At 43.5% G+C, this 27,450-nt stretch overlaps 1 protein-coding gene across 1 annotated transcript in view; it reads left to right on the forward strand.

The window, feature by feature from the left end:
• The window catches only part of LOC143766020 (alpha-N-acetylgalactosaminide alpha-2,6-sialyltransferase 2-like), a 143,433-nt gene that overhangs the window by 105,132 nt on the left and 10,851 nt on the right, over positions 1-27,450 (forward strand). The window contains exon 8 of the mRNA XM_077253350.1: positions 26,674-26,773. Within this exon, the coding sequence (XP_077109465.1) occupies positions 26,674-26,773 (100 nt within the window). The remainder of the gene's footprint in view (positions 1-26,673; positions 26,774-27,450) is intronic.

A 27,450-nucleotide genomic window follows, 5' to 3' on the forward strand; every position in this document is an offset into this window, starting at 1 on the left:
TTGCAGATCGTACAAACGTCCTCCATGATTCCTCTGTGCCTTTTAATTATTGGGTATCCAATATATATATACATGTGGCATGAACTGACCCTCTACGCCATGGAGGTCCTGGCCTGCCCTGCTGCTAGCGTTCTGTCAGATGGTTTTTAGTGCCGCTGGTGGAATTATAACAGATAAGAGCATCCGCCTGTCAACTGAAAATGCTGACAGGCTGACTCTTATAAAAATGAACAAGGCCTGGATTGGGAAAGACTTCTGCACACCACCAAGTGAAAACAGCGAAACATAATCTCAAATACATTCTTTTTTTTGGGGAGGTGTATTCTCATGCACCTCTTCACAACCAAACATGGGTATACGCTTCCAGATTTCTGTTTGTTCTTATCCTCCTACTTATCCCCATCCTCCTCATCCAGAACCACTATATCACCAGGGTGAACGTGGTCTGTACGGTGCATTTTGGCCAAGGGTGCTGTGATGGCACTCTTATTTTTTAAAAAAAGGACAACACATTGGGGAATTGGGCATGACATTACATTGGGCCTACTTCTTAACTCTGTCTCCTGCAATCTATCCTTTACCTGCCAGTAGATCACCAGAGTGAATGTGCTCTGTACGGTGCATGTTGGCCAAGGGAGCTGTGAAGGCACTCTTATTTTTTTTAAAAAAGGACAACACATTGGGGAATTGGGCATGACATTACATCGGGCCTACTTCGTAACTCGGTCTCCTGCAATCTGTCCTGCACCTGTCAGTAGATCACCAGGGTGAACGTGCTCTGTACGGTGCATTTTGGCCAAGGGGGCTGTGATGGCACTCTTTTTTAAAAAAAGGATCCCACATTGGGGAATTGGGCATGACATTCCATTGGGCCGACTTCTTACCTTAAATGTACTTGCCACTAGGGTGAACATGCTCAGTACTGTTATAGGCCATTGAAGTTTGGGCTAGGGGCATGCGATGGCACTAGTGTATTTTTAAAAAAGTTACCCCCATTGGGGAATTGTTTGGCAGATCATGCACTGCATTACAAGTCTCAGAGACCCACACCAAGACATTGGCCCTAATTCTTAACTCTGTCTCTTGCAATGTCTCTTCCTTATCTCCGACGACATGACCTGGGTGAACATGCTTTGTACTGTTATAGGCCCGTGAAGTTTGGGCAAGGGGGGTTGTGATGGCAATAGTATATTTTTTTTTAAAAGTACCCCCCCATTGGTGAAACCACATCTTTGATGGCAAACACTTCACATTTGTGTACCTTAAAGAGCTCACTTGAAAAGCTCCTTTTTGTGTTGCCTGGTTGCTCAAATTGGACACAATACACTTCATATACATTTGATAAAGCAATGCTGTTAGTTTGGCTCACTAGTTCATTAAAAATATAGCTTTGTCCACTATATTAGTTTCTCTCCTTGAGAGCCATAACTTTGGCTGCCTCAAATGTACAAATGGCGAATATACAAATGGCGATTTGTAAACAAGATTGAAATACTGTACACCGAATGAATTCAGACAATCACATAGCTGCATGTCTTGTAAAACATTTACAGATGTGACAGACAATGCTCATAGTGACACAATTTTGATAAATGTTTGCTTACTCACTTCACAAACAGTTTGAAGCCTCTATATGTTTGCTGTTTGTCATTGTAAAGCATTAAGGTTAACTGAAACTCTGCCTGTGGTGGTTTGATCTAAATCCTTGTGGCTTCTATTTTCTAGGGGTTTATGGCCCCTCATCTGATAAGTCCATGATATCTCAGTATCATCCAACCTTGAAAAGTGGCCACTTGAAGGTCTGGGTGAAACTAGAGTTACTACATATTGTAAATCACTATATAAGACCAGAGAAACATGACTAAGACAGATGCCAAAACTGGGGTACCTGTACATGTAGAGTGTGCGGATACCTGCATAATTGGGGACACCCATGCAGTGTAGGTAATCTCCCAGGGGTTCTCTGTCTTGGTGTTGCTTCTCGGATATTCCAGACGGATGATATTTAAATGCCTCTTGGTGATGATCTAAGTAGACTGTATGAAGTTAATCTTCATATATACGTAATCAGTATATTTATGTAATCCTTATATGTACTTATCTTAACCTTATATTAAATTATATTATATTAACCTTTGTATGTAATTAACAGATACAAAAATGTACGCATTCACACTATTCAATCTTAATATTCCTTGAATTTTGTAGTTTGCAATGAAATTGCTTTGTATTGCAAGGATTAGCCTTATCTGAACCTTAGTGTTAAAAACATGGCAAACACAATTGCCAAATTCTCCTGTAAATAATTCTGCAAAGAGGGAACCATCATACCATTAAAAAATACAAATGGATTTTCATGGGCCCATCCAGTATGTGGGTTCCAAGGCGTAATGGGGTGCATATGACTAACTACAAAGCAGGGCTCGCCTTGCTGGTAATGTAAACACCAAAAGAATAGCACTAGGCTGAAAATCAATAAAATATATAGTTTTATTTATAAATAAAGTAAATTAGTTACAACAACCAAATAAAAGGCACATAATTACCTAGATGCAGACCACCAGCCAGGGACCCACGACACCCGACGCGCGTTTCGCTACGGAAAGCTTCGTCCAGGGGTGCTGGTAATGTGTAAAACCAAGTACTACGGGAGCACAAAATGCATATTGTGAAGTTGATTTTCTTGGGCCCATCCAGTATGTGGGTTCCAAGGCCCAATGGGGTGCATATGACTATGCAGCAGGGCTCACCTTCCTGCCCATATGTAAAACCAAGGAGTACGGGAGTACAAAATGCATATTGTGAAGTGGATTTTCATGGGCCCATCCACTATGTCGGTTCCAAGGCCTAATGGGGTGCATATGACTATGCAGCAGGGCTCGCCTTCCTGCCAATGTGTACAACAAAGGAGTACGGGAGTACAAAATGCATATTGTGAAGTGCATTTTCATGGGCCCATCCACTATGTGGGTTCCAAGGCCTAATGGGGTGTGTTGTGAACTCTATTTTTGGGCTCCCTCTAGTGGTCACAAGCGGTACTGTGTAGTGTTGTCTTTCTGCAGGTTGGCAGCATCAGCTGGTTCGTTATCCTTGGTTGGTTTCCTATTTAGCTCACCTGGATACTCAGTTCCTTGCCTGCTCTCAATGTATTCAGTGCTCTTCAGATTCCTTGTGACTACCTTGCTCCCAGTCTCTCCAAGACAAGCTAAGTTTTTGTTTGTTTATTTTTTGATTATCAGCATTCATCATGTTTCTTGTCCAGCTTGCTAAAATGTGATTTCCTCGCTTGCTGGTTGCTCTAGGGGACTGAGTTTCTCCCCCCACACCGTTAGTTGGTGCGGGGGTTCTTGAAATCTCAGTGTGGATATTTTGTAAGGGTTTTTTACTGACCGCACAGACCCCTTTTCTATTTTCTGCTATCTAGTATTAGTGGGCCTCATTTGCTGAATCTGCTTTCACCCCTGTGTATGTGCCTTCCTCTTACCTCACCGTTATTATTTGTTGGGGGCTTCTATATCTTTGGGGATTATTTCTCTGGAGGCAAGTGAGGTCTTTCTTTCTCTCTAGGGGTAGTTAGTTCCTCAGGCTGGCTCGAGACGTCTAGGATTTTAGACACGTTCACCGGCTACCTTTAGTGTGTTGGATAGGTTCAGATTTGCGGTCAGTCCAGTTCGCCACCTCTCTAGAGCTTGTCCTATGTTTTGTTACTTAGCTGGAGTATTTTGTGATCCTCAACCACTAAGGATCATAACAGTAGAGCAGGCCCCAAAGTGTTTAATGCAACGCTGAAGTGGGATAAAAAGAAGACCTGAGTACATTTTTTTTTTTTTTTCTCCCGCTTTTCCTTTGCTGCAGTCTGTTTAGCTTCTTTCATCCCCTTGAACTCTGGGTGGTTTTGAGCTCAGCTGCAGACATGAATGTTCAGACTCTGGCTTCTAGTGTGGATCATCTTGCTGCACGGGTGCAAAGTATTCAGGATTTTGTTATTCATAGCCCTATGTCTGAACCAAAAATACCCATCCCTGAGTTGTTTTCTGGAGATAGATCTAGGTTTCTCAATTTTAAGAATAATTGTAAGTTATTTCTATCTCTGAGACCTCGTTCCTCTGGTGATTCCGCTCAGCAAGTTAAAATTGTTATCTCCTTGTTACGTTGCGACCCTCAAGATTGGGCTTTCTCTCTGGCGCCAGGAGATCCTGCATTGCTTAATGTAGATGCATTTTTTCTGGCTCTTGGACTGCTTTATGAGGAGCCTAATCTTGAGAATCAGGCAGAAAAAGCGTTGCTGGCTATCTCTCAAGGTCAGGATGAAGCAGAGGTGTATTGTCAAAAATTTTGGAAATGGTCGGTGCTTACTCAATGGAATGAGTGTGCCCTGGCTGCAAATTTCAGAGAAGGTCTTTCTGAGGCCGTTAAGAATGTTATGGTGGGGTTTCCCACCCCTACAAGTCTGAGTGATTCTATGGCTTTAGCCATTCAGGTTGATCGGCGTTTGCGGGAGCGCAAATCTGCTCATCCTTTGGCGGTATTTTTTGAACAGAGACCTGAGTCTATGCAATGTGACCGAACTCTGACCAGAATTGAGCGACAAAGTCATAGACGTCAAAATGGGTTGTGCTTTTACTGTGGTGATTCTACTCATGTTATCTCAGCATGCTCTAAACGCTTAAAAAAAAATCGCTAAACCTGTCACCATTGGTACTATGCAGCCTAAATTTATTTTGTCTGTTACTTTGATTTGTTCTTTGTCGTTCTACCCGGTTATGGCTTTTGTGGATTCGGGTGCTGCCCTGAATCTGATGGATTTGTCGTTTGCCAGGCGCTGTGGTTTTCTCCTGGAGCCTTTGGAATTTCCCATTCCTCTGAGGGGAATTGATGCTACGCCATTGGCTGAGAATAAGCCTCAGTATTGGACGCAAATGACCATGTGCATGACTCCCGTACATCAGGAGGTGATTCGCTTTCTTGTTCTGCATAATTTGCATGATGTTGTCGTTTTGGGTCTGCCATGGCTGCAGGCTCATAATCCAGTTTTAGATTGGAAAGCTATGTCTGTGTCAAGTTGGGGTTGTCAGGGAATTCATGGCGATGCTCCGTTGGTGTCTATTGCTTCTTCCACTCCTTCTGAGGTCCCTGAGTTTTTGTCTGACTACCTGGATGTATTTGATGAGCCCAGGTCCAGTGCCCTGCCCCCTCATAGGGATTGTGACTGTGCTATAAATTGAATTCCTGGTAGTAAATTCCCTAAGGGACGACTTTTTAATCTGTCTATACCAGAGCATGCCGCGATGTGGAGTTATATAAAGGAGTCTTTGGAGAAGGGACATATTCGCCCATCTTCTTCCCCTCTTGGTGCAGGATTTTTTTTTGTGGCCAAGAAGGACGGTTCTTTGAGACCTTGTATAGATTATCGTCTTCTGAATAAAATCACAGTCAAATTTCAGTATCCTTTACCACTATTGTCTGATTTGTTTGCTCGGATTAAGGGTGCCAGTTGGTTCACCAAGATAGATCTCCGTGGTGCGTATAACCTTGTGCGCATTAAGCAGGGAGATGAATGGAAAACACCATTTAATATGCCTGAAGGCCATTTTGAGTACTTGGTGATGCCTTTTGGACTCTCTAATGCTCCTTCTGTGTTTCAGTCCTTCATGCATGACATCTTCCGAGAATATCTGGATAAATTTATGATTGTTTATCTGGATGACATTTTGGTCTTTTCTGATGATTGGGAGTCCCATGTGAAGCAGGTCAGGATGGTGTTTCAGGTGCTGCGTGCTAATGCTTTATTTGTGAAGGGCTCAAAATGCCTCTTCAGAGTACAGAAGGTCTCCTTTTTGGGTTTTATTTTTTCTCCTTCTACTGTGGAGATGGACCCAGTCAAGGTCCAGGCTATTCATGACTGGACTCAGCCCACGTCTGTTAAGAGTCTTCAGAAGTTCTTGAGTTTTGCTAATTTTTACCGTCGTTTCATCGCTAATTTTTCTAGCGTGGTTAAACCTTTGACGGATTTGACCAAGAAGGGTTCTGATGTTACTAATTGGTCTCCTGCGGCCGTGGAGGCCTTTCGGGAGCTGAAGCACCGGTTTTCTTCAGCTCCAGTCTTATGTCAGCCAGATGTCTCTCTCCCCTTCCAGGTCGAGGTTGATGCTTCTGAGATTGGAGCAGGGGCTGTTTTGTCGCAGAGAAGCTCTGATGGCTCTGTGATGAAGCCATGTGCTTTCTTTTCTAGAAAGTTTTCGCCTGCCGAGCGGAATTATGATGTTGGTAATCGGGAGTTGTTGGCTATGAAGTGGGCATTTGAGGAGTGGCGACATTGGCTCGAAGGAGCTAAACATCGCGTGGTGGTCTTGACTGATCACAAAAATCTGATTTACCTTGAATCTGCCAAGCGCCTGAGTCCTAGACAGGCTCGTTGGTCATTGTTTTTCTCCCGTTTCAACTTCGTGGTCTCAGACCTGCCTGGTTCGAAGAACGTGAAAGCTGATGCACTTTCTAGGAGTTTTGTGCCTGACTCTCCGGGAGTTTCTGAGCCGGCTGGTATTCTCAGAGAGGGAGTGATTTTGTCTGCCATTTCCCCAGATTTGCGACGAGTGCTGCAGAAATTTCAGGCGGATAGACCTGACCGTTGTCCACCAGAGAGACTGTTTGTCCCGGAGAGATGGACCAGCAGAGTTATTTCCGAGGTTCATTCTTCGGTGTTGGCGGGTCATCCTGGGATTTTTGGTACCAGAGATTTGGTGGCTAGGTCCTTCTGGTGGCCTTCCTTGTCGCGGGATGTGCGTTCCTTTGTGCAGTCTTGTGGGATTTGTGCTTGGGCTAAGCCTTGCTGTTCTCGTGCCAGCGGTTTGCTTTTGCCTTTGCCTATTCCGAAAAGGCCTTGGACGCACATTTCCATGGATTTTATTTCGGATCTTCCAGTATCTCAGAAAATGTCTGTCATCTGGGTGGTGTGTAATCATTTTTCCAAGATGGTCCATTTGGTGCCCTTGCCTAAGTTGCCTTCTTCCTCCGATTTGGTTCCTCTATTTTTTCAGAATGTGGTTCGCTTGCACGGCATTCCTGAAAATATTGTGTCTGATAGAGGATCCCAGTTTGTGTCCAGGTTTTGGCGGACTTTTTGTGCTAAGATGGGCATTGATTTGTCTTTTTCGTCGGCCTTCCATCCTCAGACTAATGGCCAAACCGAGCGAACTAATCAGACGTTGGAAACTTATTTGAGATGTTTTGTTTCTGCTGATCAGGATGATTGGGTGACTTTTTTGCCATTGGCCGAGTTTGCCCTTAATAATCGGGCTAGTTCTGCTACTTTGGTTTCGCCTTTTTTCTGCAATTCTGGTTTCCATCCTCGTTTTTCCTCGGGTCAGGTTGAGCCTTCTGACTGTCCTGGGGTGGATTCTGTGGTGGATAGGTTGCAGCAGATTTGGAACCATGTGGTGGACAATTTGAGGTTGTCACAGGAGAAGGCTCAGCGCTTTGCCAACCGCCGGCATGGTGTGGGTCCCCGACTTCGTGTTGGGGATTTGGTGTGGCTGTCTTCTCGGTATGTTCCTATGAAGGTCTCCTCTCCTAAATTCAAGCCTCGCTTCATCGGTCCTTATAAGATCTTGGAAATCCTTAACCCGGTGTCTTTTCGTTTGGATCTCCCAGCATCGTTTGCCATTCATAATGTGTTCCATAGGTCTTTGTTGCGGAGATATGTGGTACCTGTGGTTCCTTCTGTTGAGCCTCCTGCTCCGGTGCTGGTCGAGGGCGAATTGGAGTACGTGGTGGAGAAGATTTTGGATTCTCGTATATCTAGACGGAGGCTTCAGTATTTGGTTAAGTGGAAGGGCTATGGTCAGGAGGATAATTCCTGGGTTGTCGCCTCTGATGTTCATGCGGCCGATTTGGTTCATGCCTTCCACGCGGCTCATCCTGATCGCCCTGGGGGTCTTGATGAGGGTTCGGTGACCCCTCCTCAAGGGGGGGTACTGTTGTGAACTCTATTTTTGGGCTCCCTCTAGTGGTCACAAGCGGTACTGTGTAGTGTTGTCTTTCTGCAGGTTGGCAGCATCAGCTGGTTCGTTATCCTTGGTTGGTTTCCTATTTAGCTCACCTGGATACTCAGTTCCTTGCCTGCTCTCAATGTATTCAGTGCTCTTCAGATTCCTTGTGACTACCTTGCTCCCAGTCTCTCCAAGACAAGCTAAGTTTTTGTTTGTTTATTTTTTGATTTTCAGCATTCATCATGTTTCTTGTCCAGCTTGCTAAAATGTGATTTCCTCGCTTGCTGGTTGCTCTAGGGGACTGAGTTTCTCCCCCCACACCGTTAGTTGGTGCGGGGGTTCTTGAAATCTCAGTGTGGATATTTTGTAAGGGTTTTTTACTGACCGCACAGACCCCTTTTCTATTTTCTGCTATCTAGTATTAGTGGGCCTCATTTGCTGAATCTGCTTTCACCCCTGTGTATGTGCCTTCCTCTTACCTCACCGTTATTATTTGTTGGGGGCTTCTATATCTTTGGGGATTATTTCTCTGGAGGCAAGTGAGGTCTTTCTTTCTCTCTAGGGGTAGTTAGTTCCTCAGGCTGGCTCGAGACGTCTAGGATTTTAGACACGTTCACCGGCTACCTTTAGTGTGTTGGATAGGTTCAGATTTGCGGTCAGTCCAGTTTGCCACCTCTCTAGAGCTTGTCCTATGTTTTGTTACTTAGCTGGAGTATTTTGTGATCCTCAACCACTAAGGATCATAACAGGGGTGCATATGACTGACTATGCAGCAGGGTTCACCTTCCTGCCAATGTGTAAAAGAAAGGAGTACGGGAGTACAAAATGCATATTGTGAAGTGGATTTTCATGGGCCCATCCACTATGTGGGTTCCAAGGCCTAATGGGGTGCATATGACTATGCAGCAGGGCTGGCCTTGCTGGCAATGTGTAAAACCAAGGAGTACGGGAGTGCAAAATGCATATTGTAAAGTGGATTTTCATGGGGACATCCATTATGTGGGTTCCAAGGCCTAACGGGGTGCATATGACTATGCAGCAGGGCTGGCCTTGCCGCCAATGTGTAAAACCAAGGAGTACGGGAGTACAAAATGCATATTGTGAAGTGGATTTTCCTGGGCACATCCACTAAGTGGGTTCCAAGGCCTAATGGGGTGCATATGACTGACTATGCAGCAGGGCTCGCCTTGCTGGCAATGTGTAAAACAAAGAAGTACGGGAGTACAAAATGCATATTGTTAATTGGATTTTCATGGGCCCATCCACTATGTGGGTTCCAAGGCCTAATGGGGTGCATATGACTATGCAGCAGGGCTGGCCTTGCCGACAATGTGTAAAACAAAGGAGTACGGAGTACAAAATGCATATTGTGAAGTGGATTTTCATGGGACCATCCACTATGTGGGTTCAAAGACTTATTGGGGTGCATATGAATTGGTAGCAGGGCAGGCCTTGAATTCAATGCAACACTTTTTCAGGAGTCCGCCTGGACATCTTTTGATAGGAGTATTGTGGTGTGTCGTAATTCCTGGCAGCCCATCCACTCACAGCATAGGCTACAACAGCTTAGGAGACCCACTGTTTCATAATGGCCCTTTAAGAAGATTAATTCCGCCTGATGCAACAGTAAAAATAGGCTCTGTGACTTTAAGACTCTTTCGTACATGAAACAAGATAGGTCTGCTTATGTGTCACACACCACATGGCCAGCTAGGGGTGGTAAATGTTACAATGATATTTCCCAGTGAATGCATTTGTAGTGGTTGAAAGCAATGTTAAAGTTGAAAAACAATTCAAAAACGCTGTGTCTGAACTAAGCCTAAGTGGGAGAGGAAATTTTCCGTCTGGGGTTAAATATTTGGCCTTACAGGCAAGTCATTAACCTGCAAAGGATGTGCCTTGACATATTTCCAAGCAAAACCTGTTTTGGTTTCGTTTTAATGTGTCTTTTGTGGCATCGGAGAAAAATGGCATGAATCTTGGAAAAAAATGATTAAAGCTGTGAACTAGGAGTCAGGAATGCTTCCAGGGGCGATCCCCATGATGTCCCTGTGTCATTTGAGCAGTGCTTCCATCATTTTCAGATGTTTTTAGACCTTAAACGGACCCCCAGGGGGGATCGCGGTAAAAATACTCGGGTTTCCCATAGACTTACATTGGGCTCATTGTTCTGGCCAAGTACCCGAGTATTCCAATTTGCTCGACCCGAGCAATGAGCACCCGAGCATTTTAGTGCTCGCCCATCACTAACAATAAAGCATTTTGTTCTGTAAATGAGGTACTATCACAAAAAAGAAAATCTTCTGGACCACGGTGAGTCATTGGACGTGGTATATCTCGATTTTTCCAAAGCATTTGATACCGTGCCGCACAAGAGGTTGGTACACAAAATGAGAATGCTTGGTCTGGGGGAAAATGTGTGTAAAGGGTTAGTAACTGGCTTAGTGATAGAAAGCAGAGGGTGGTTATCAGGGCCGGACTGGCCATCGGGCACTTCTGGCAAATGCCAGAAGGGCCGGTGCCAGTAGTGGGCCGCTCGATCCGCCTCCCCCCCCCGCCCCCGCCGTTGCATTCAACTATACCGGCGTATAGACGCCGGTACAGTTGAACGCAATGATGGAGTAGAGAGCGTCCGCTGTCGCTCCCTCTCTCATCATTCCCCGCTCTGCCTCTGACACTGCGGGTGCGCGATGACATCATATCATCGCGCACCTGCTGTGTCCCGGGCAGACTGCAGCTGCTGAGACACGAGCAGGAACCAGGAAGCAACGCGGGGCACGAGGAGAGGTGAGGAGAGTTGTTTTTTTTTTTTACTGGACTGTGCGGGGCCATTCTCGGGGGGGGGGTGGAGGAAGAGAAGAGATGCGGGCTGTGCTCTGTGCTGTATACTACTGTGTGGGCTGTGCTATATATAGTACTCTGTGGGCTCTGCTGTATTTAGTGCTCTGTGGGCTGTGCTGTATATATTGCTCTGTGGGCTGTGCTGTATATAGTTCTCTGTGGGCTGTGCTGTATATATTACTCTGTGGGCTGTGCTGTATATAGTACTCTGTGGGCTGTGCTGTATATAGTACTCTGTGGGCTGTGTGTCATGATTCCCAATGGCAGGTACATGGGCAAAAACAGGACTAGCTCTAGGAAGATGGAATCTAAGCTGACCGCGATGCTGAACCTAACGCACAACTACCAGTGGCCGGGGAACGTACCTGCGTTTTATCCCTAGACGTCTCGCACCAGCCGGAGATCTAGCTACCCCTAATAGAGGAAACACAGACCTGGCTTGCCTCCAGAGAAAACCCCAAAGTAATAGTAGCCCCCAACATATAATGACGGTTAGTTAAGAAGAGAACACATACGCAGTATGAATACAGGTTCAGCAAAGAGAGGCCCACTAACTAGATAGCAGAAAATACAAAAGTGGACTTCGCGGTCAACTCAAGACCCTACAAAATACCATCCTGAAATGACTTTAAACTCCGGTATCAACTCATGACACCGGAGTGGTCATTTCAGTTCACTAGAGCTTCCAGCAGCAAGATTAATATAAATGCACGCTGGACAAAAGGTACAAATGATCAAACTTATCTGACTCAGCAGACTTGGAGCAGGTAGCAAGTAACAGAGGAGCTCTGGTAACATTGGTAGCCGGCAAGTAAATGAGTGAGAAGCCAGACTATATAGGAAACTCCCATTTCCTGATGGGAACAGGTGCACTGGAGATAGAAGACAAAAGTCAACCAGTACCACCAGTAGCCACCAGAGGGAGCCCACAAACAGAATTCACAACAGTACCCCCCCCTTGAGGAGGGGGCACCGAACCCTCATGAGAACCACCAGGGCGATCTGGACGAGCCCTATGAAAGGCGCGAACCAAATCAGAGGCATGAACATCAGAGGCAGTCACCCAAGAATTATCCTCCTGACCGTATCCCTTCCATTTGACCAAATATTGAAGTCTCCGTCTGGAAATGCGAGAGTCCAAAATCTTCTCCACAACATACTCCAATTCACCCTGCACCAGCACAGGAGCAGGAGGCTCAACAGAAGGAACAACCGGTATCTCGTACCTCCGCAACAAAGACCGATGGAAGACATTATGAATAGTGAAAGATGCTGGTAGGTCCAAACGAAACGATACAGGATTAAGAATCTCCAAAATCTTATAAGGACCTATGAACCGAGGTTTAAACTTAGGAGAAGAGACCTTCATAGGGACAAAACGAGAAGATAACCACACCAAGTCCCCAATGCGAAGACGATTACCAGCACGACGATGACGATTAGCAAACTGCTGAGTCTTCTCCTGGGACAACTTCAAGTTGTCCACCACATGACTCCAAATCCGGTGCAATCTATCCACCATAGTGTCCACTCCAGGACAATCCGAAGATTCCACCTGACCAGATGAAAAACGAGGGTGAAACCCCGAATTGCAGAAGAAAGGAGAAACCAGAGTGGCAGAACTAGCCCGATTATTAAGGGCAAACTCCGCCAACGGCAAAAAGGCGACCCAGTCATCCTGATCAGCAGACACAAAACACCTCAAATAAGTCTCCAAGGTCTGATTAGTTCGCTCTGTCTGGCCATTCGTCTGAGGATGGAAAGCAGACGAAAAAGACAAATCAATGCCCATCCTGGCACAGAACGCCCGCCAAAATCTAGACACAAATTGGGATCCCCTGTCAGAAACGATGTTTTCCGGGATACCATGTAGACGAACCACATTCTGAAAAAATAGAGGAACCAACTCCGATGAAGAAGGCAACTTGGGCAAGGGTACCAAATGAACCATTTTAGAAAAACGGTCACACACCACCCAGATGACGGTCATTTTCTGAGAAACCGGGAGATCTGAAATAAAGTCCATAGAGATGTGCGTCCAAGGCCTCTTCGGAATAGGCAAGGGCAACAACAATCCACTAGCCCGAGAACAACAAGGCTTGGCCCGAGCACAAACATCACAAGACTGTACAAAAGTACGCACATCCCGAGACAAGGAAGGCCACCAGAAGGACCTGGCCACCAAATCTCTGGTACCAAAGATTCCAGGGTGGCCTGCCAACACAGAAGAATGAACTTCCAAGATGACTCTACTGGTCCACTCATCTGGAACAAACAGTCTCCCAGGCGTACAACGATCAGGCCTATCCACTTGAAACTCCTGCAAAGCACGTCGCAAGTCTGGAGAGACAGCAGACAATATCACCCCATCCTTAAGGATACCCGTAGGCTCAGAATCACCAGGGGAGTCAGGCTCAAAACTCCTAGAAAGGGCATCTGCCTTCACATTTTTTGAACCTGGTAGATATGAGACCACAAAATTAAACCGGGAGAAAAACAACGACCAGCGCGCCTGTCTAGGATTCAGACACCTGGCTGACTCAAGGTAAATCAGATTCTTGTGATCAGTCAAGACCACCACCTGATGCCTAGCACCCTCAAGCCAATGACGCCATCCCTCAAAGGCCCACTTCATAGCCAAGAGTTCCCGATTACCAACATCATAATTTCGCTCGGCGGGCGAAAATTTTCGAGAAAAGAACGCACATGGTCTCATCACCGAGCAATCGGAACTTCTCTGCGACAAAACCGCCCCCGCTCCGATCTCTGAAGCATCAACCTCGACCTGAAAAGGAAGTGAAACATCAGGTTGGCGCAACACAGGAGCAGAAGAAAAGCGGCGCTTAAGCTCCCGAAAGGCCTCCACAGCCGCCGAGGACCAATTGGAAACATCAGCACCCTTCTTAGTCAAATCCGTTAGAGGCTTAACGACACTTGAAAAACCAGTTATAAATCGACGATAGAAATTAGCAAAGCCCAAGAATTTCTGAAGGCTCTTAAGGGAAGTCGGTTGCGTCCAATCACAAATAGCCCGAACCTTGACAGGATCCATCTCAATAGAAGAAGGGGAAAAAATATACCCCAAAAAAGAGATCTTCTGAACCCCAAAAATACACTTTGAACCCTTTACAAACAAAAAATTGGCCCGCAAAACCTGAAAAACCTTCCTGACCTGTTGAACATGCGACTCCCAGTCATCGGAAAAAATCAAAATATCATCCAGATACACAATCATAAATTTATCCAGATATTCACGGAAAATATTGTGCATAAAGGACTGAAAGACTGAAGGGGCATTAGAAAGACCAAAAGGCATTACCAGATACTCAAAATGGCCCTCGGGCGTATTAAATGCAGTTTTCCACTCATCTCCCTGCTTAATCCGCACCAAATTATACGCATCCCGAAGGTCAATCTTAGAGAACCACCTTGCCCCCTTAATACGAGCAAACAAATCAGTCAACAGTGGCAAAGGATACTGATATTTGACTGTAATCTTATTCAACAGCCGATAATCAATACAAGGCCTCAGGCAACCATCTTTTTTACCCACGAAAAAAAAACCTACTCCTAAAGGGGATGAGGATGGACGAATATGTCCCTTTTCCAAGGACTCCTTAATATACTCTCGCATAGCAGCATGCTCTGGCACAGACAGATTGAACAAACGACCTTTAGGAAATTTGCTGCCAGGAATCAAATCTATAGCACAATCGCAATCCCTGTGAGGAGGGAGCGAACTAAGTTTAGGCTCCTCAAAAACATCACAATAGTCAGACAAAAATGCTGGAACCTCAGAGGGAGTAGATGAAGCAATGGAAACCAAAGGTACTCCCCCATGAACCCCCTGACATCCCCAGCTTAATACGGACATTGTTTTCCAGTCAAGAACTGGGTTCTGAGTTTGTAACCATGGCAATCCAAGCACTAAGACATCATGCAAATTATGCAACACAAGGAATCGAATCACCTCCTGATGGTCTGGAGTCATACACATAGTCACTTGTGTCCAGTATTGACGTTTATTCCTAGCCAATGGTGTGGAGTCGATACCCTTCAAAGGAATAGGGGCTTCCAGAGACTCTAGACTAAACCCACAGCGCCTGGCAAAGGACCAATCCATAAGACTCAGGGCGGCGCCAGAGTCCACATAGGCATTCACATTAATAGATGATAACGAACAAATCAAAGTTACAGACAAAAGAAACTTCGACTGCAAGTTGCTAACTGCAAAAGACTTATCAACCCTTTTAGTGCGTTTAGAGCATGCTGATATAACATGAGCAGAATCGCCACAATAGAAACACAACCCATTTTTACGCCTATAATTCTGCCGTTCACTTCTGGACAGAATTCTATCACATTGCATATTCTCCGGTGCCTGCTCAGAAGACACCGCCAAATGGTGCACAGGTTTGCGCTCCCGCAAACGCCGGTCAATCTGAATAGCCATTGTCATGGACTCATTCAGACCTGTGGGCGTAGGAAACCCCACCATGACATCTTTAACGGCGTCAGAGAGACCCTCTCTGAAATTCGCCGCCAGGGCGCACTCATTCCACTGAGTAAGCACAGACCATTTACGAAACTTTTGACAATATATTTCAGCTTCATCATGCCCTTGAGAGAGGGCTATCAAGGCCTTTTCAGCTTGAATCTCCAAATTCGGTTCCTCATAGAGCAACCCCAGCGCCAGAAAAAACGCATCCACATTGAGCAGCGCAGGATCCCCTGGCGCCAATGCAAATGCCCAATTCTGGGGGTCACCCCGCAGCAAGGAAATAACAATCTTAACCTGCTGAGCAGGGTTTCCAGCGGAATAAGGTCTCAGAGAAAGATACAATTTACAATTGTGCTTAAAATTCAAAAAACGAGATCTATCTCCAGAAAAAAACTCTGGTATAGGAATTTTAGGTTCAGACATAGGAGCATGTATGACGAAATCTTGTATATTTTGAACCTTAGAAGCAAGATTATTCAGATTTGAAGCTAAACTCTGGATATCCATTTCTCAGCAGCTGAGATCTGAGCCATTCAGGGATTAAGAGGAGGGGAAAGAAGCAGACTGCAATTATGGCTAAACAGACTTCAGAGTAAAAAAAAAAAAAAAAAAATTTGTCAGAGACTTCTTTTCTCTCCTTCTTCAGCCAATACTTAACACATTGGCCGGCTATACTGTCATGATTCCCAATGGCAGGGACATGGGCAAAAACAGGACTAGCTCTAGGAAGATGGAATCTAAGCTGACCGCGATGCTGAACCTAACGCACAACTACCAGTGGCCGGGGAACGTACCTGCGTTTTATCCCTAGACGTCTCGCACCAGCCGGAGATCTAGCTACCCCTAATAGAGGAAACACAGACCTGGCTTGCCTCCAGAGAAAACCCCAAAGTAATAGTAGCCCCCAACATATAATGATGGTTAGTTAAGAAGAAAACACATACGCAGTATGAATACAGGTTCAGCAAAGAGAGGCCCACTAACTAGATAGCAGAAAATACAAAAGTGGACTTCGCGGTCAACTCAAAACCCTACAAAATACCATCCTGAAATGACTTTAAACTCCGGTATCAACTCATGACACCGGAGTGGTCATTTCAGTTCACTAGAGCTTCCAGCAGCAAGATTAATATAAATGCACGCTGGACAAAAGGTACAAATGATCAAACTTATCTGACTCAGCAGACTTGGAGCAGGTAGCAAGTAACAGAGGAGCTCTGGTAACATTGGTAGCCGGCAAGTAAATGAGTGAGAAGCCAGACTATATAGGAAACTCCCATTTCCTGATGGGAACAGGTGCACTGGAGATAGAAGACAAAAGTCAACCAGTACCACCAGTAGCCACCAGAGGGAGCCCACAAACAGAATTCACAACAGCTGTGCTGTATATAGTACTCTGTGGGCTGTGCTGTATATAGTACTCTGTGGGCTGTGCTGTATATATTACTCTGTGGGCTGTGCTGTATATATAGTACTCTGTGGGCTGTGCTGTATATATTACTCTGTGGGCTCTGCTGTATTTAGTGCTCTGTGGGCTGTGCTGTATATAGTACTCTGTGGGCTGTGCTGTATATATTGCTCTGTGGGCTGTGCTATATATAGTACTCTGTGGGCTGTGCTGTATATAGTACTCTGTGGGCTGTGCTGTATATAATACTCTGTGGGCTGTGCTGTATATATTGCTCTGTGGGCTGTGCTGTATATATTGCTCTGTGGGCTGTGCTGTATATAGTACTCTGGGCTGTGCTGTATATATTACTCTGGGCTGTGCTGTATATAGTACTCTGTGGGCTGTGCTGTATATATTGCTCTGTGGGCTGTGCTGTATATATTACTCTGTGGGCTGTGCTATATATAGTACTCTGTGGGCTGTGCTGTATATATTGCTCTGTGGGCTGTGATGTATATAGTACTCAGTGGGCTGTGCTGTATATAGTACTCTGTGGGCTGTGCTGTATATATTGCTCTGTGGGCTGTGCTGTATATATTACTCTGTGGGCTGTGCTGTATATATTACTCTGTGGGCTGTGCTATATATAGTACTCTGTGGGCTGTGCTATATATAGTACTCTGTGGGCTGTGCTGTATATAGTACTCTGGGCTGTGCTGTATACTACTGTTTGGTCTCTGCTGTATACTATTGTGTGGGCTGTGCTGTATATATTACTCTGGGCTGTGCTGTATATAGTGCTCTGTGGGCTGTGCTGTATATAGTGCTCTGTGGGCTGTGCTGTATATAGTACTCTGGGCTGTGCTGTATACTACTGTTTGGTCTGTGCTGTATACTACTGCGTGGGCTGTGTTATCTACTACACGCGCTGTGCTATATTATGCAGGCTGTGCTATATACTATACGGTTTGTGCTATATACTATGCGGGCTTTGCTATATACTATGGGGAGTATATTATATTCTATGGGGGAGGCCATGTTATGTACTATGTGGCTGTGTTATATACTATTATGAGGGAGGCTGTGTTATATACTATGGGGGAGGATGTGTTATATACTATGGGGGGCTGCATTATATTCTATGGGGGGCTACATTATATATTATGGGGAGGTGGGCTGTATTATATTCTATGGGGGGTTACATTATACTCTGTGGGGTGGCTGCATTATACTATATGTGGGCTGCATTATACTGTATCGAGGACTATGGGGAATACGTTATACTATATGAAGAACTATGGGGTGCATTATACTATGGGAAGTGAGTTGTAGTACATGGATGACTATGGCGGTGCATTATACTATATGGAGCACTGTGAGGAGTGTATTATACTATGTGGAGGACTGAGCAGTGTATTTTAATATGAAGGACTATAGGGAGTGTATTATACTATATGGAGGACTGTGGGGCACATTATAATATATGGAGGACTATGGGGTGTATTTTACTAAACAAGTAAAATGCTGCATATTCAGATTGTTCTTGCTGGAACAAAAATCATTGTTCTCAGCAGCACATCGCCAGCGTAAACTGTAGATGTGCTGCTGATAACATGATACTGTATGGTGATCTGTTAGTGATCTATTAGTGATCATTCTGTCCCATCATTATTCCTCATTTGGTGGAAAGAGGCCGGGAAACAAGCGTTGAACAACTTCCGTATTGTCGATCAAACTCATTTAGCGGCCTGAACTCAGCGCACGTAAATACAACCGAAATGTTTTTGTGTGATGTGCAATATGTTAGCATTTGGGGCCCCATTTTAAACTTTACCTAGGGCCCCACTTTGCCTAAAACCGGCCCTGCCTACAAGTGTACAAAGATATTATACAATCACCATGTGACAAGTGGGCCTGTGTAACTTCAAATGCCAGGGCTGAATTTTAGTCCCAGTCCGGCCCTGGTGGTTATAAATGGTATAGTCTCTAACTGGGTCGCTGTGACCAGTGGGGTACTGCAGGGGTCGGTATTGGGACCTGTTCTCTTCAACATATTCATTAATGATCTGGTAGAAGGTTTACACAGTAAAATATTGATATTTGCAGATGATACAAAACTATGTAAAGCAGTTAATACAAGAGAAGATAGTATTCTGCTACAGATAGATCTGGATAAGTTGGAAACTTGGGCTGAAAGGTGGCAGATGAGGTTTAACAATGATAAATGTAAGGTTATACACATGGGAAGAAGGAATCAATATCACCATTACACACTGAACGGGAAACCACTGGGTAAATCTGACAGGGAGAAGGACTTGGGGATCCTAGTTAATGAAAAACTTACCTGGAGCAGCCAGTGCCAGGCAGCAGCTGCCAAGGCAAACAGGTTCATGGGGTGCATTAAAAGAGGTCTGGATACACATGATGAGAGCATTATACTGCCTCTGTACAAATCCCTAGTTAGACCGCACATGGAGTACTGTGTCCAGTTTTGGGCACAGGTGCTCAGGAAGGATATAATGGAACTAGAGAGAGTACAAAGTAGGGCAACAAAATTAATGAAGGGGATGGGAGAACTACAATACCCAGATAGATTAGCGAAATTAGGATTATTTAGTCTAGAAAAAAGACGACTGAGGGGCGATCTAATAACCATGTATAAGTATATAAGGGGACAATACAAATATCTCGCTGAGGATCTGTTTATACCAAGGAAGGTGACGGGCACAAGGGGGCATTCTTTGCGTCTGGAGGAGAGAAGGTTTTTCCACCAACATAGAAGAGGATTCTTTACTGTTAGGGCAGTGAGAATCTGGAATTGCTTGCCTGAGGAGGTGGTGATGGCGAACTCAGTCGAGGGGTTCAAGAGAGGCCTGGATGTCTTCCTGGAGCAGAACAATATTGTATCAAACAATTATTAGGTTCTGTAGAAGGAAGTAGATCTGGGGATTTATTATGATGGAATATAGGCTGAACTGGATGGACAAATGTCTTTTTTTGGCCTTACTAACTATGTTACTATGTTACTATGTTCTGTTGGATCACCCCTTGTGGTATAGGAGCAACATCTTCAATTTTTTCAAAAAAGTGTCTTTTCACTGTGAGTGCTCTTGCAAATCAATTGACATCCAGCAACATTTGAAAAAGATCAAATTTCTGATTAGGTACAAAATTGAGTCCTTTGGAGAGTAAACGGTATTCATCTTTTGTAAGAATTAGCGGGCTTAGGACTACCATACTATCCATATATGTATCTACATCCGGAAGCGATTTCTCCTTTTTCATGTGGAAAATCTCTAAGGTGTTGGTGACTTTTTTTCCTCCTCCATCTGTAGCGTTTTTTGAAACCGAGCTGTGGTTGGAATGATCATTTGCAGTGGCATGGTCGGAATTATCAGGTGTATCTAAATCTGAGGAAGAAAAGCTCACATTCTTGAATGATGAAAAATCTCTCCCATATCTATCATTGTTGAGAGTAGATCTTGGGGTATAATTAGCAGAGGCACTTTTCCAAGTATAAACCTGGCCAAGTGTTATGGACTGGTAATTTAGGAGCGACATTCGACTAGCTCTGAGCAGGTGGTAACTATACAGACCGCAGTTCCTGATCTTTACACAACACTAGCAGTAGCCGTGGGATGTTCCTGTCACTCCCTGGACACCTCGTCACAGCCGGAGAACTAGCTACCCCTAAAGGTAGAAACAGGAAAGCTATCTTGCCTCAGAGAAAATCCCCAAAGGATAGGACAGCCCCCCACAAATAATGACTGTGAGAGGAGAAGGAAATGACATACGTAGTATGAAACAAGATTTAGCAAAGGAGGCCACTTCTAGCTAGATAGATAGTACAGGAAAGAACACTGTGCGGTCAGTAATAAAAACTAGAAAAAGTCCACCGCAGAGATATGCAAAAATCTCCACACCTGACTAAAGGTGTGGAGGGCAAAATCTGCAGCCCAGAGCTTCCAGCTTAGCTGAATAGATCCATACTGATAAGCTGGACAAATGAGCAAAACATAGAATGTGCTGAACAATAAAGTCCACAACAAGTGGACTGCAAAAGGACAAGCAAGGACTTATCTTTGCTGAACTGGACAGAGTGTCAAGGAAATCCAAAAGAGCAGTGACTCCAAGCAGGAACAATTGACAACTGGCATTGATTGAGGGATAAGGCCAGACTAAAATAGCGGAATAAGGCCAGACTAAAATAGCGGAGCCAGAAAGACGATCAGTGGAAGCAGCTGCTGATGCTAAATCCAAGAAGCAGCAATACCACTCAAAACCACAGGAGGGAGCCCAAGAGCAGAATTCACAAAATTGCTACTTACAACCACCGGAGGGAGCCCAAGAGCGGAATTCACAACAGCCAAGTTTATAATCCATGCTGTCTCTTGCAAATTTCTTCTTTTTTATTGCCATGATATTACCGTATCTTCAATTTTGGCAATTTTTTAAATCTTTATTTAATGTATCAAAATTGTGAGCAGTAGACAATTCAGAAATAGAATTGTTAAGATCATCCATTTCTTTTTTTAGATTTTGCAATCTAATTTCTTCCTCTTTGATAGTTAGTCTCATAAGGTCTAAGGAACATTTAGATAAAATATTGTTCCATTCAGTGAGAAATTGTTGTGAGAAAATGTACTTAGGTATTTTCTTAATTCGATGACCTCTTGGGATCATTTGTTTTTCAACATCGGTATTAAGGGTAGTTCTATCCCACCATGTGCGAAGTTCCTGCTTACTGATTTTCTCCAGCCATGCCATTAATTCACTCAGTTCCAGAGGTGTAGTTGGATCATGATTCGTATCACCAAACACCTCTGGGAATTTAGATTGTCTTATTTCCATTTTGTAACTAATATAATTAGATGTACAAGGAAATGATGTATCACATTAAAAATGATGGAATTTCCAAAATTTCAGATTGTGTTGTTAATAGTTCATGATGTCCATAAGAAAAATTTATGAAATCTATTTTATCCTTTGAGGCTAATTAACATGTTGATATAGTCCAAAAAATATGAAACAACAGCTGAATAAATATAGTCACGGGGCATTCCCAAGTCAAAGCATTCAAATAAGAATAAGCAAACAAAAGAAAGGGAATGATGCCTCACCGTGTATTATATGGTAGATAGCCTCTGATACTGCAGTTAGGATCCAGATTCCGTTTAACCATCGGATAAGACAGGAAAGAAAATTGGATCAGCAAACTGAATTTCAATAAAAAATTCTTCTTTATTTCATTATTTTTAAAAAATTAGTCCAGACAGATGGTAAAACCATGTAGCATTCTTATCTGTTTCTGGCCGTAGCCCTTAGTGGTAGAATATAGCTGTGCTACAACAACGGAAGTTGTACATAGAGAGACAGGACAGTCTCCTATGACATCATGATAGAATTAACATAAACACAATACACCTGTTTTTATCTATAAGAATATCCCTGCAGCTATGCGATAGCTCAAAATGTAATATTCAAATCAAGCAAAGCTCCGGAGTGCGACTTCATGAATATATATATAAAAAATACAACACATTATACTGTTTATAAACGGCAGTTCGATGAATTGTCCATAATGACGCCAAACCGTCTGTGTAGAGACACTGCCATAATGAAGTCTTATTTCTATGAATGGATAAAGTCCTGAAAACCAAACAATAAATACTTGGTTATAGGTTTACAAAATTATTTCACACTAATTACCTTTCCTAACTTATCTGATGGTCAAATGGAATCTGGATCCTAACTGCAGTATCAGAGGCTATCTACCATATAATACACGGTGAGGCACCATTCCCTTTCCTCTGCTTGCTTTTTCTCATTTGAGCAGTATTATAGTAGCAATATTCTTATACATAGGGGTTAGTATTATAGTAGTTACAGTATATTCTTGTACATAGAGGGTGGTATTATAGGAGTTATAATCTTGTACATAGGGGGCGGTATTATAGTAGTTATATACTTGTACATAGGGGCAGTATTATAGTAGTTATATTCTTGTACATAGGGGGGCAGTATTATAGTAGTTATATTCTTGTACATAGGGGCAGTATTATTGTAGTTATATTCTTATACATAGGGGCAGCATTATAGTAGTTATATTCTTGTACATAGTGGCAGTATTATAGTAGTTATATTCTTGTACATAGGGACAGTATTATAGTAGTTATATTCTTGTACATAGGGGCAGTATTATAGTAGATATATTCTTGTACATAGGAGCAGCATTATAGTAGTTATATTCTTGTATATGGGGGCAGTATTTTAGTAGTTATATTCTTGTACATATTGGCAGTATTATAGTAGTTATATTCTTGTACATAGGGGCAGTATTATAGTAGTTATATTCTTGTACATAGGGGCAGTATTATAGTAGTTATATTCTTGTACATAGGGGCAGTATTATAGTAGTTATATTCTTGTACATAGGGGCAGTATTATAGTAGTTATATTCTTGTACATAGGGGCAGTATTATAGTAGTTATATTCTTGTACATAGGGGCAGTATTATAGTAGTTATATTATTGTATATAGGAGTGCAGTATTATAGTAGTTATATTCTTGTACATAGGGGCAGTATTATAGGAGTTATAATCTTGTACATAGAGGCAGTATCATAGTAGTTATATTCTTGCACATAGAGGCAGTATTATAGTAGTTATATTCTTGCACATAGAAGCAGTATTATAGTAGTTATATTCTTGTACATAGGAGCAGGGCCGGACTGGGACGGAAAATCAGCCCTGGCACACAAACCAAAGAAGCCCACATGCAAATCAATTAAATAAGGGGTATCTGTTCTATGCAGCCTTTTCTGTACAGTTTGTGGGTAAGAACACTAAGGGAGTTAAATAGGTGAAAAATGATAATATACGCCCCTCCTTGTCTTTAAAAGTTGGGAGATGTGACATTGTGTGACTGCGCAAATGCCCCATGCCGCACTGACATTTTTGGTTTTGAAAAGAAAAAAATATTACAACATGCTGTGAGTGGCTCCAAAATTCGGACTACGCGCACCTGTACAAGTCTGTGGGTGCGTATGACACATCGGACCACAGCGAGCACCGAGAATGGAGAAGATGGAGTAATTAAGTTCTTCTTCTACTCCGCACCTGTGATACCATTATCTCATGCCAGAGAATCAGATCACTGTAAACTGACACTGATGAAACTCAGATCAGAGTGTGATCAATGTCATTACCATAATCGATCCAATTCTCTTGCAATCATCAATCGTGTGAACGAGCCCTTAATGTTATAACCACATAGAAAAAATTAAAGGGGTTGTCTCTCCACTAAGAAAAGCCAGACCTCCTGCCAGATTTGCACCAGGAGTTTATTTCTTATTCCTGCACACAATATAATGGCATGTTGCGTTCTGCGGGCATGTCAAAACGACGCGCGGGGAAGCATCCCCATACAACGCATGTCCCTGCGTACACAATGTTAAATATAGGTACGCAAGACGCATGCGGATCTATGCGGATCTTAAGGAAACAAGAATGAAGGCCTACACTGCGCACAGAAATGCTAATGTGACACGGCCTAAGGGAATGAGTTACATACATTTCTTTTAAATGACCATTAATACCACATACAAGGGACAAATACTGTCACACCATGACCAGACCACATATTACCACCACAGTGACCAAATAATACCACATACAAGGAACAAATACCGCCACACTATGATCAGATCACATATTACCATTACATAGTGACCAAATAATACCACAAACAAGGAACAAATACTGCCACACCATGACCAGATCACATATTACCACCACATACTAACTGAATACTACAATACTAATCATTAATTTAAAAGAAAAAAACAACAAAAAAACAATACTAAGTGCCATTATACACAGGAACTCTGTATTTACTGTCAGTGTACTATAATATATTTATAATTATATTAATATAATAAAAGAAGCCGAGGGTGAGTATATTCCTATTAGGTCTATACTCACCCTCGGACGCGCCCTGCTTCTTTCCGGCAGCCTTCCTTCTTAAGAATGAGCGCGTTCAGGGCCTTAGATGACGTCACGGCTTGTGATTGGTCGCGGCTGCCCATGTGACCGCCACGCGACCAGTCACAAGCTGTGACGTAATTCTCAGGTCCTAAATTCCTAGAATTAGGAATTTAGGACCTGAGAATTACGTCACGGCTTGTGATTGGTCGCGTGGCGGTCACATGGGCAGCCGCGACCAATCAGAAGCCGTGACGTCATGGAAGGCCCTGAACGTGCTCATTTTAAGCAAAGAAGGCTGCCGGTTACAAGCGGTGATGTCCAGGGGCCTCCGGAGAGGTGAGTATATCAATATTTTTTATTTTAATTCTTTATTTTACACTTAAATGTGGATTCCGATACCGATTTTCGATATCGCAAACATATCAGAACTCGGTATCGGAATTCCGATACCAGATTCAGAAGATCGCCGACCTCATGGCCGACCCCACACAGGGGTCGGGTCGGGTTTCATGAAACCCGACTTTGCCAAAAGTCGGCGACTTCTGAAAATGGCCGACCTGTTTCGCTCAACCCTAATAATAAGTTTCAAAAATGGAGCGAAAGATTACAATAACAGATAGTAATATAATACTACTTACTGGATAAGTAAAGGGAGGTCAAACGATCCTAGGTCAGGTCCAGGAAATGGCGCAGTACAACAGGGTGTAGTCAGACTAAATCCAATTCACTAGCCAGGGTCAGGAAAACCAGAAAGGCAAATATAGTTTGCAGGGAGCAGGCAAAAGAGAAGTCAGGTCACAAGCAAAGAGTCAAGTCCATGAAGGGAATAAGGTCAGGCTGGGTCAGGCGCAGAGCACAGAGGGATCAGACTTACACAGGCAGCAGCAAGTGTACGATTGACAAAGAGTGAAGGAGCTAGCATGCTTAAGTAGAAGACTAATCAAGGAAAATGAACACAGATGATGCAGCACAAACCCAGCACAAAGTAACATATCAGACAGTAAGAGAGTGCAGATCGTGACAACAATTATATTATAGTAGTTATATTCTTGTACATAGGGGATAGTATTATAATAGTTTTATTCTTGTACATAGAAACAGTATTACAGTAGTTATATTCTTGAACATAGGGGCAGTATTATAGTAGTTATATTCTTGTACATAGGGGCAGTATTATAGTAGGTGAAGCAGAAGTCCAGTGTGGGTGATATCCATAAAAAATAACTTTTATTCAATTTTCATTAAAAGCACATTTTCCAAAAATCCATCTTTATATCCAGAGACACAAAAACGGGTAATTCATACCAGTGACAGTCACAGGCTTAAAGTGCATTTAAAATCATATGCATTTCAATGGTCAATGGTTGAAATGCATATGATTTTAAATGCACTTTAAGCCTGTGACTGTCACTGGTATGAATTACCCTTTTTTGTGTCTCTGGATATAAAGATGGATTTTTGGACTTGTGAGCTTTTAATGAAAATTGAAAAAAAATTATTTTTTGTGGATATCACTCACGCTGGACTTCTGCTTCACCTTCATACTACTTGCAGCTCTGCATGATTCACGCAGTGGGACTGAGAGGAGGTGAGCTGATCTTTGTTGCTTTTCTTTTCGGTATTATAGTAGTTATAGTCTCGTACATAGGGGACAGTATTATAGTAGTTATATTCTTGTGCGTAGGAGCAGTATTATAGTAGTTATATTCTTGTACATAGAGGCAGTATTATAGTACTCATATTCTTGTACATAGGGGGTAGTATTATAGTAGTTATATTCTTGTACATAGGGGCAGTATTATAGTAATTATATTCTTGTAGATAGGGGCAGTATTATAGTAGTTATTCGATGACTATGCTCACATGGTGCTAATTTGTGCTCACTTAGGACCATAATCTGGCTTTGACTAGAAGTGGTGTTATAGGCCTCAAATCGTCAGATTAATTTTTATTGTTTTACTTTTACAGGTTCCTCTATCACTCGATTTTAAAATCAAAAATTCGCAACATTTATCGCCCATCCACCGGAGCCTCACTGCTGTTGGCTGCCATACACACTTGTGACCAGGTGAGTGAGCACATTTTTGATAGGCATCAGTTCAGGACCTTCCTGGATTAATCAAATCGTCTTAAGGTACCGTCACACATTGAAATTTTCATCGCTGCGACGGCACGATTCGTGACGTCGCAGCGTCGTATAATCATCGCTCCAGCGTCGTAGACTGCGGTCACACGTTGCAATCACGGCGCTGGAGCGATGCCGAAGTTCCCGGGTAACCAGGGTAAACATCGGGTAACTAAGTGCAGGGCCGCGCTTAGTAACCCGATGTTTACCCTGGTTACCAGCGTAAACGTAAAAAAACAAACCGTACATACTCACCCGTCGGTGTCCTTCAGGTCCCTTGCCGTCTGCTTCCTGCTCTGAGTGCAGCCGTACAGTGAGAGCAGAGCGCAGCACCGCTGTGATCTGCTCTCACTTTCCGGCCGGCACTCAGAGCAGGAAGCAGACGGCAAGGGACCTGAAGGACACCGACGGGTGAGTATGTACGGTTTGTTTTTTTACGTTTACGCTTGTAACCAGGGTAAACATCGGGTTACTAAGCGCGGCCCTGCGCTTAGTTACCCGATGTTTACCCTGGTTACAAGCGAAGACATCGCTGGATCGCTGTCACACACAACGATCCAGCGATGTCAGCGGGTGATCAAGCGACGAAAGAAAGTTCCAAACGATCTGCTACGACGTAC

Source organism: Ranitomeya variabilis, chromosome 4, assembly GCF_051348905.1.
Source record: "Ranitomeya variabilis isolate aRanVar5 chromosome 4, aRanVar5.hap1, whole genome shotgun sequence".
Lineage (NCBI taxonomy): Eukaryota > Metazoa > Chordata > Amphibia > Anura > Dendrobatidae > Ranitomeya > Ranitomeya variabilis.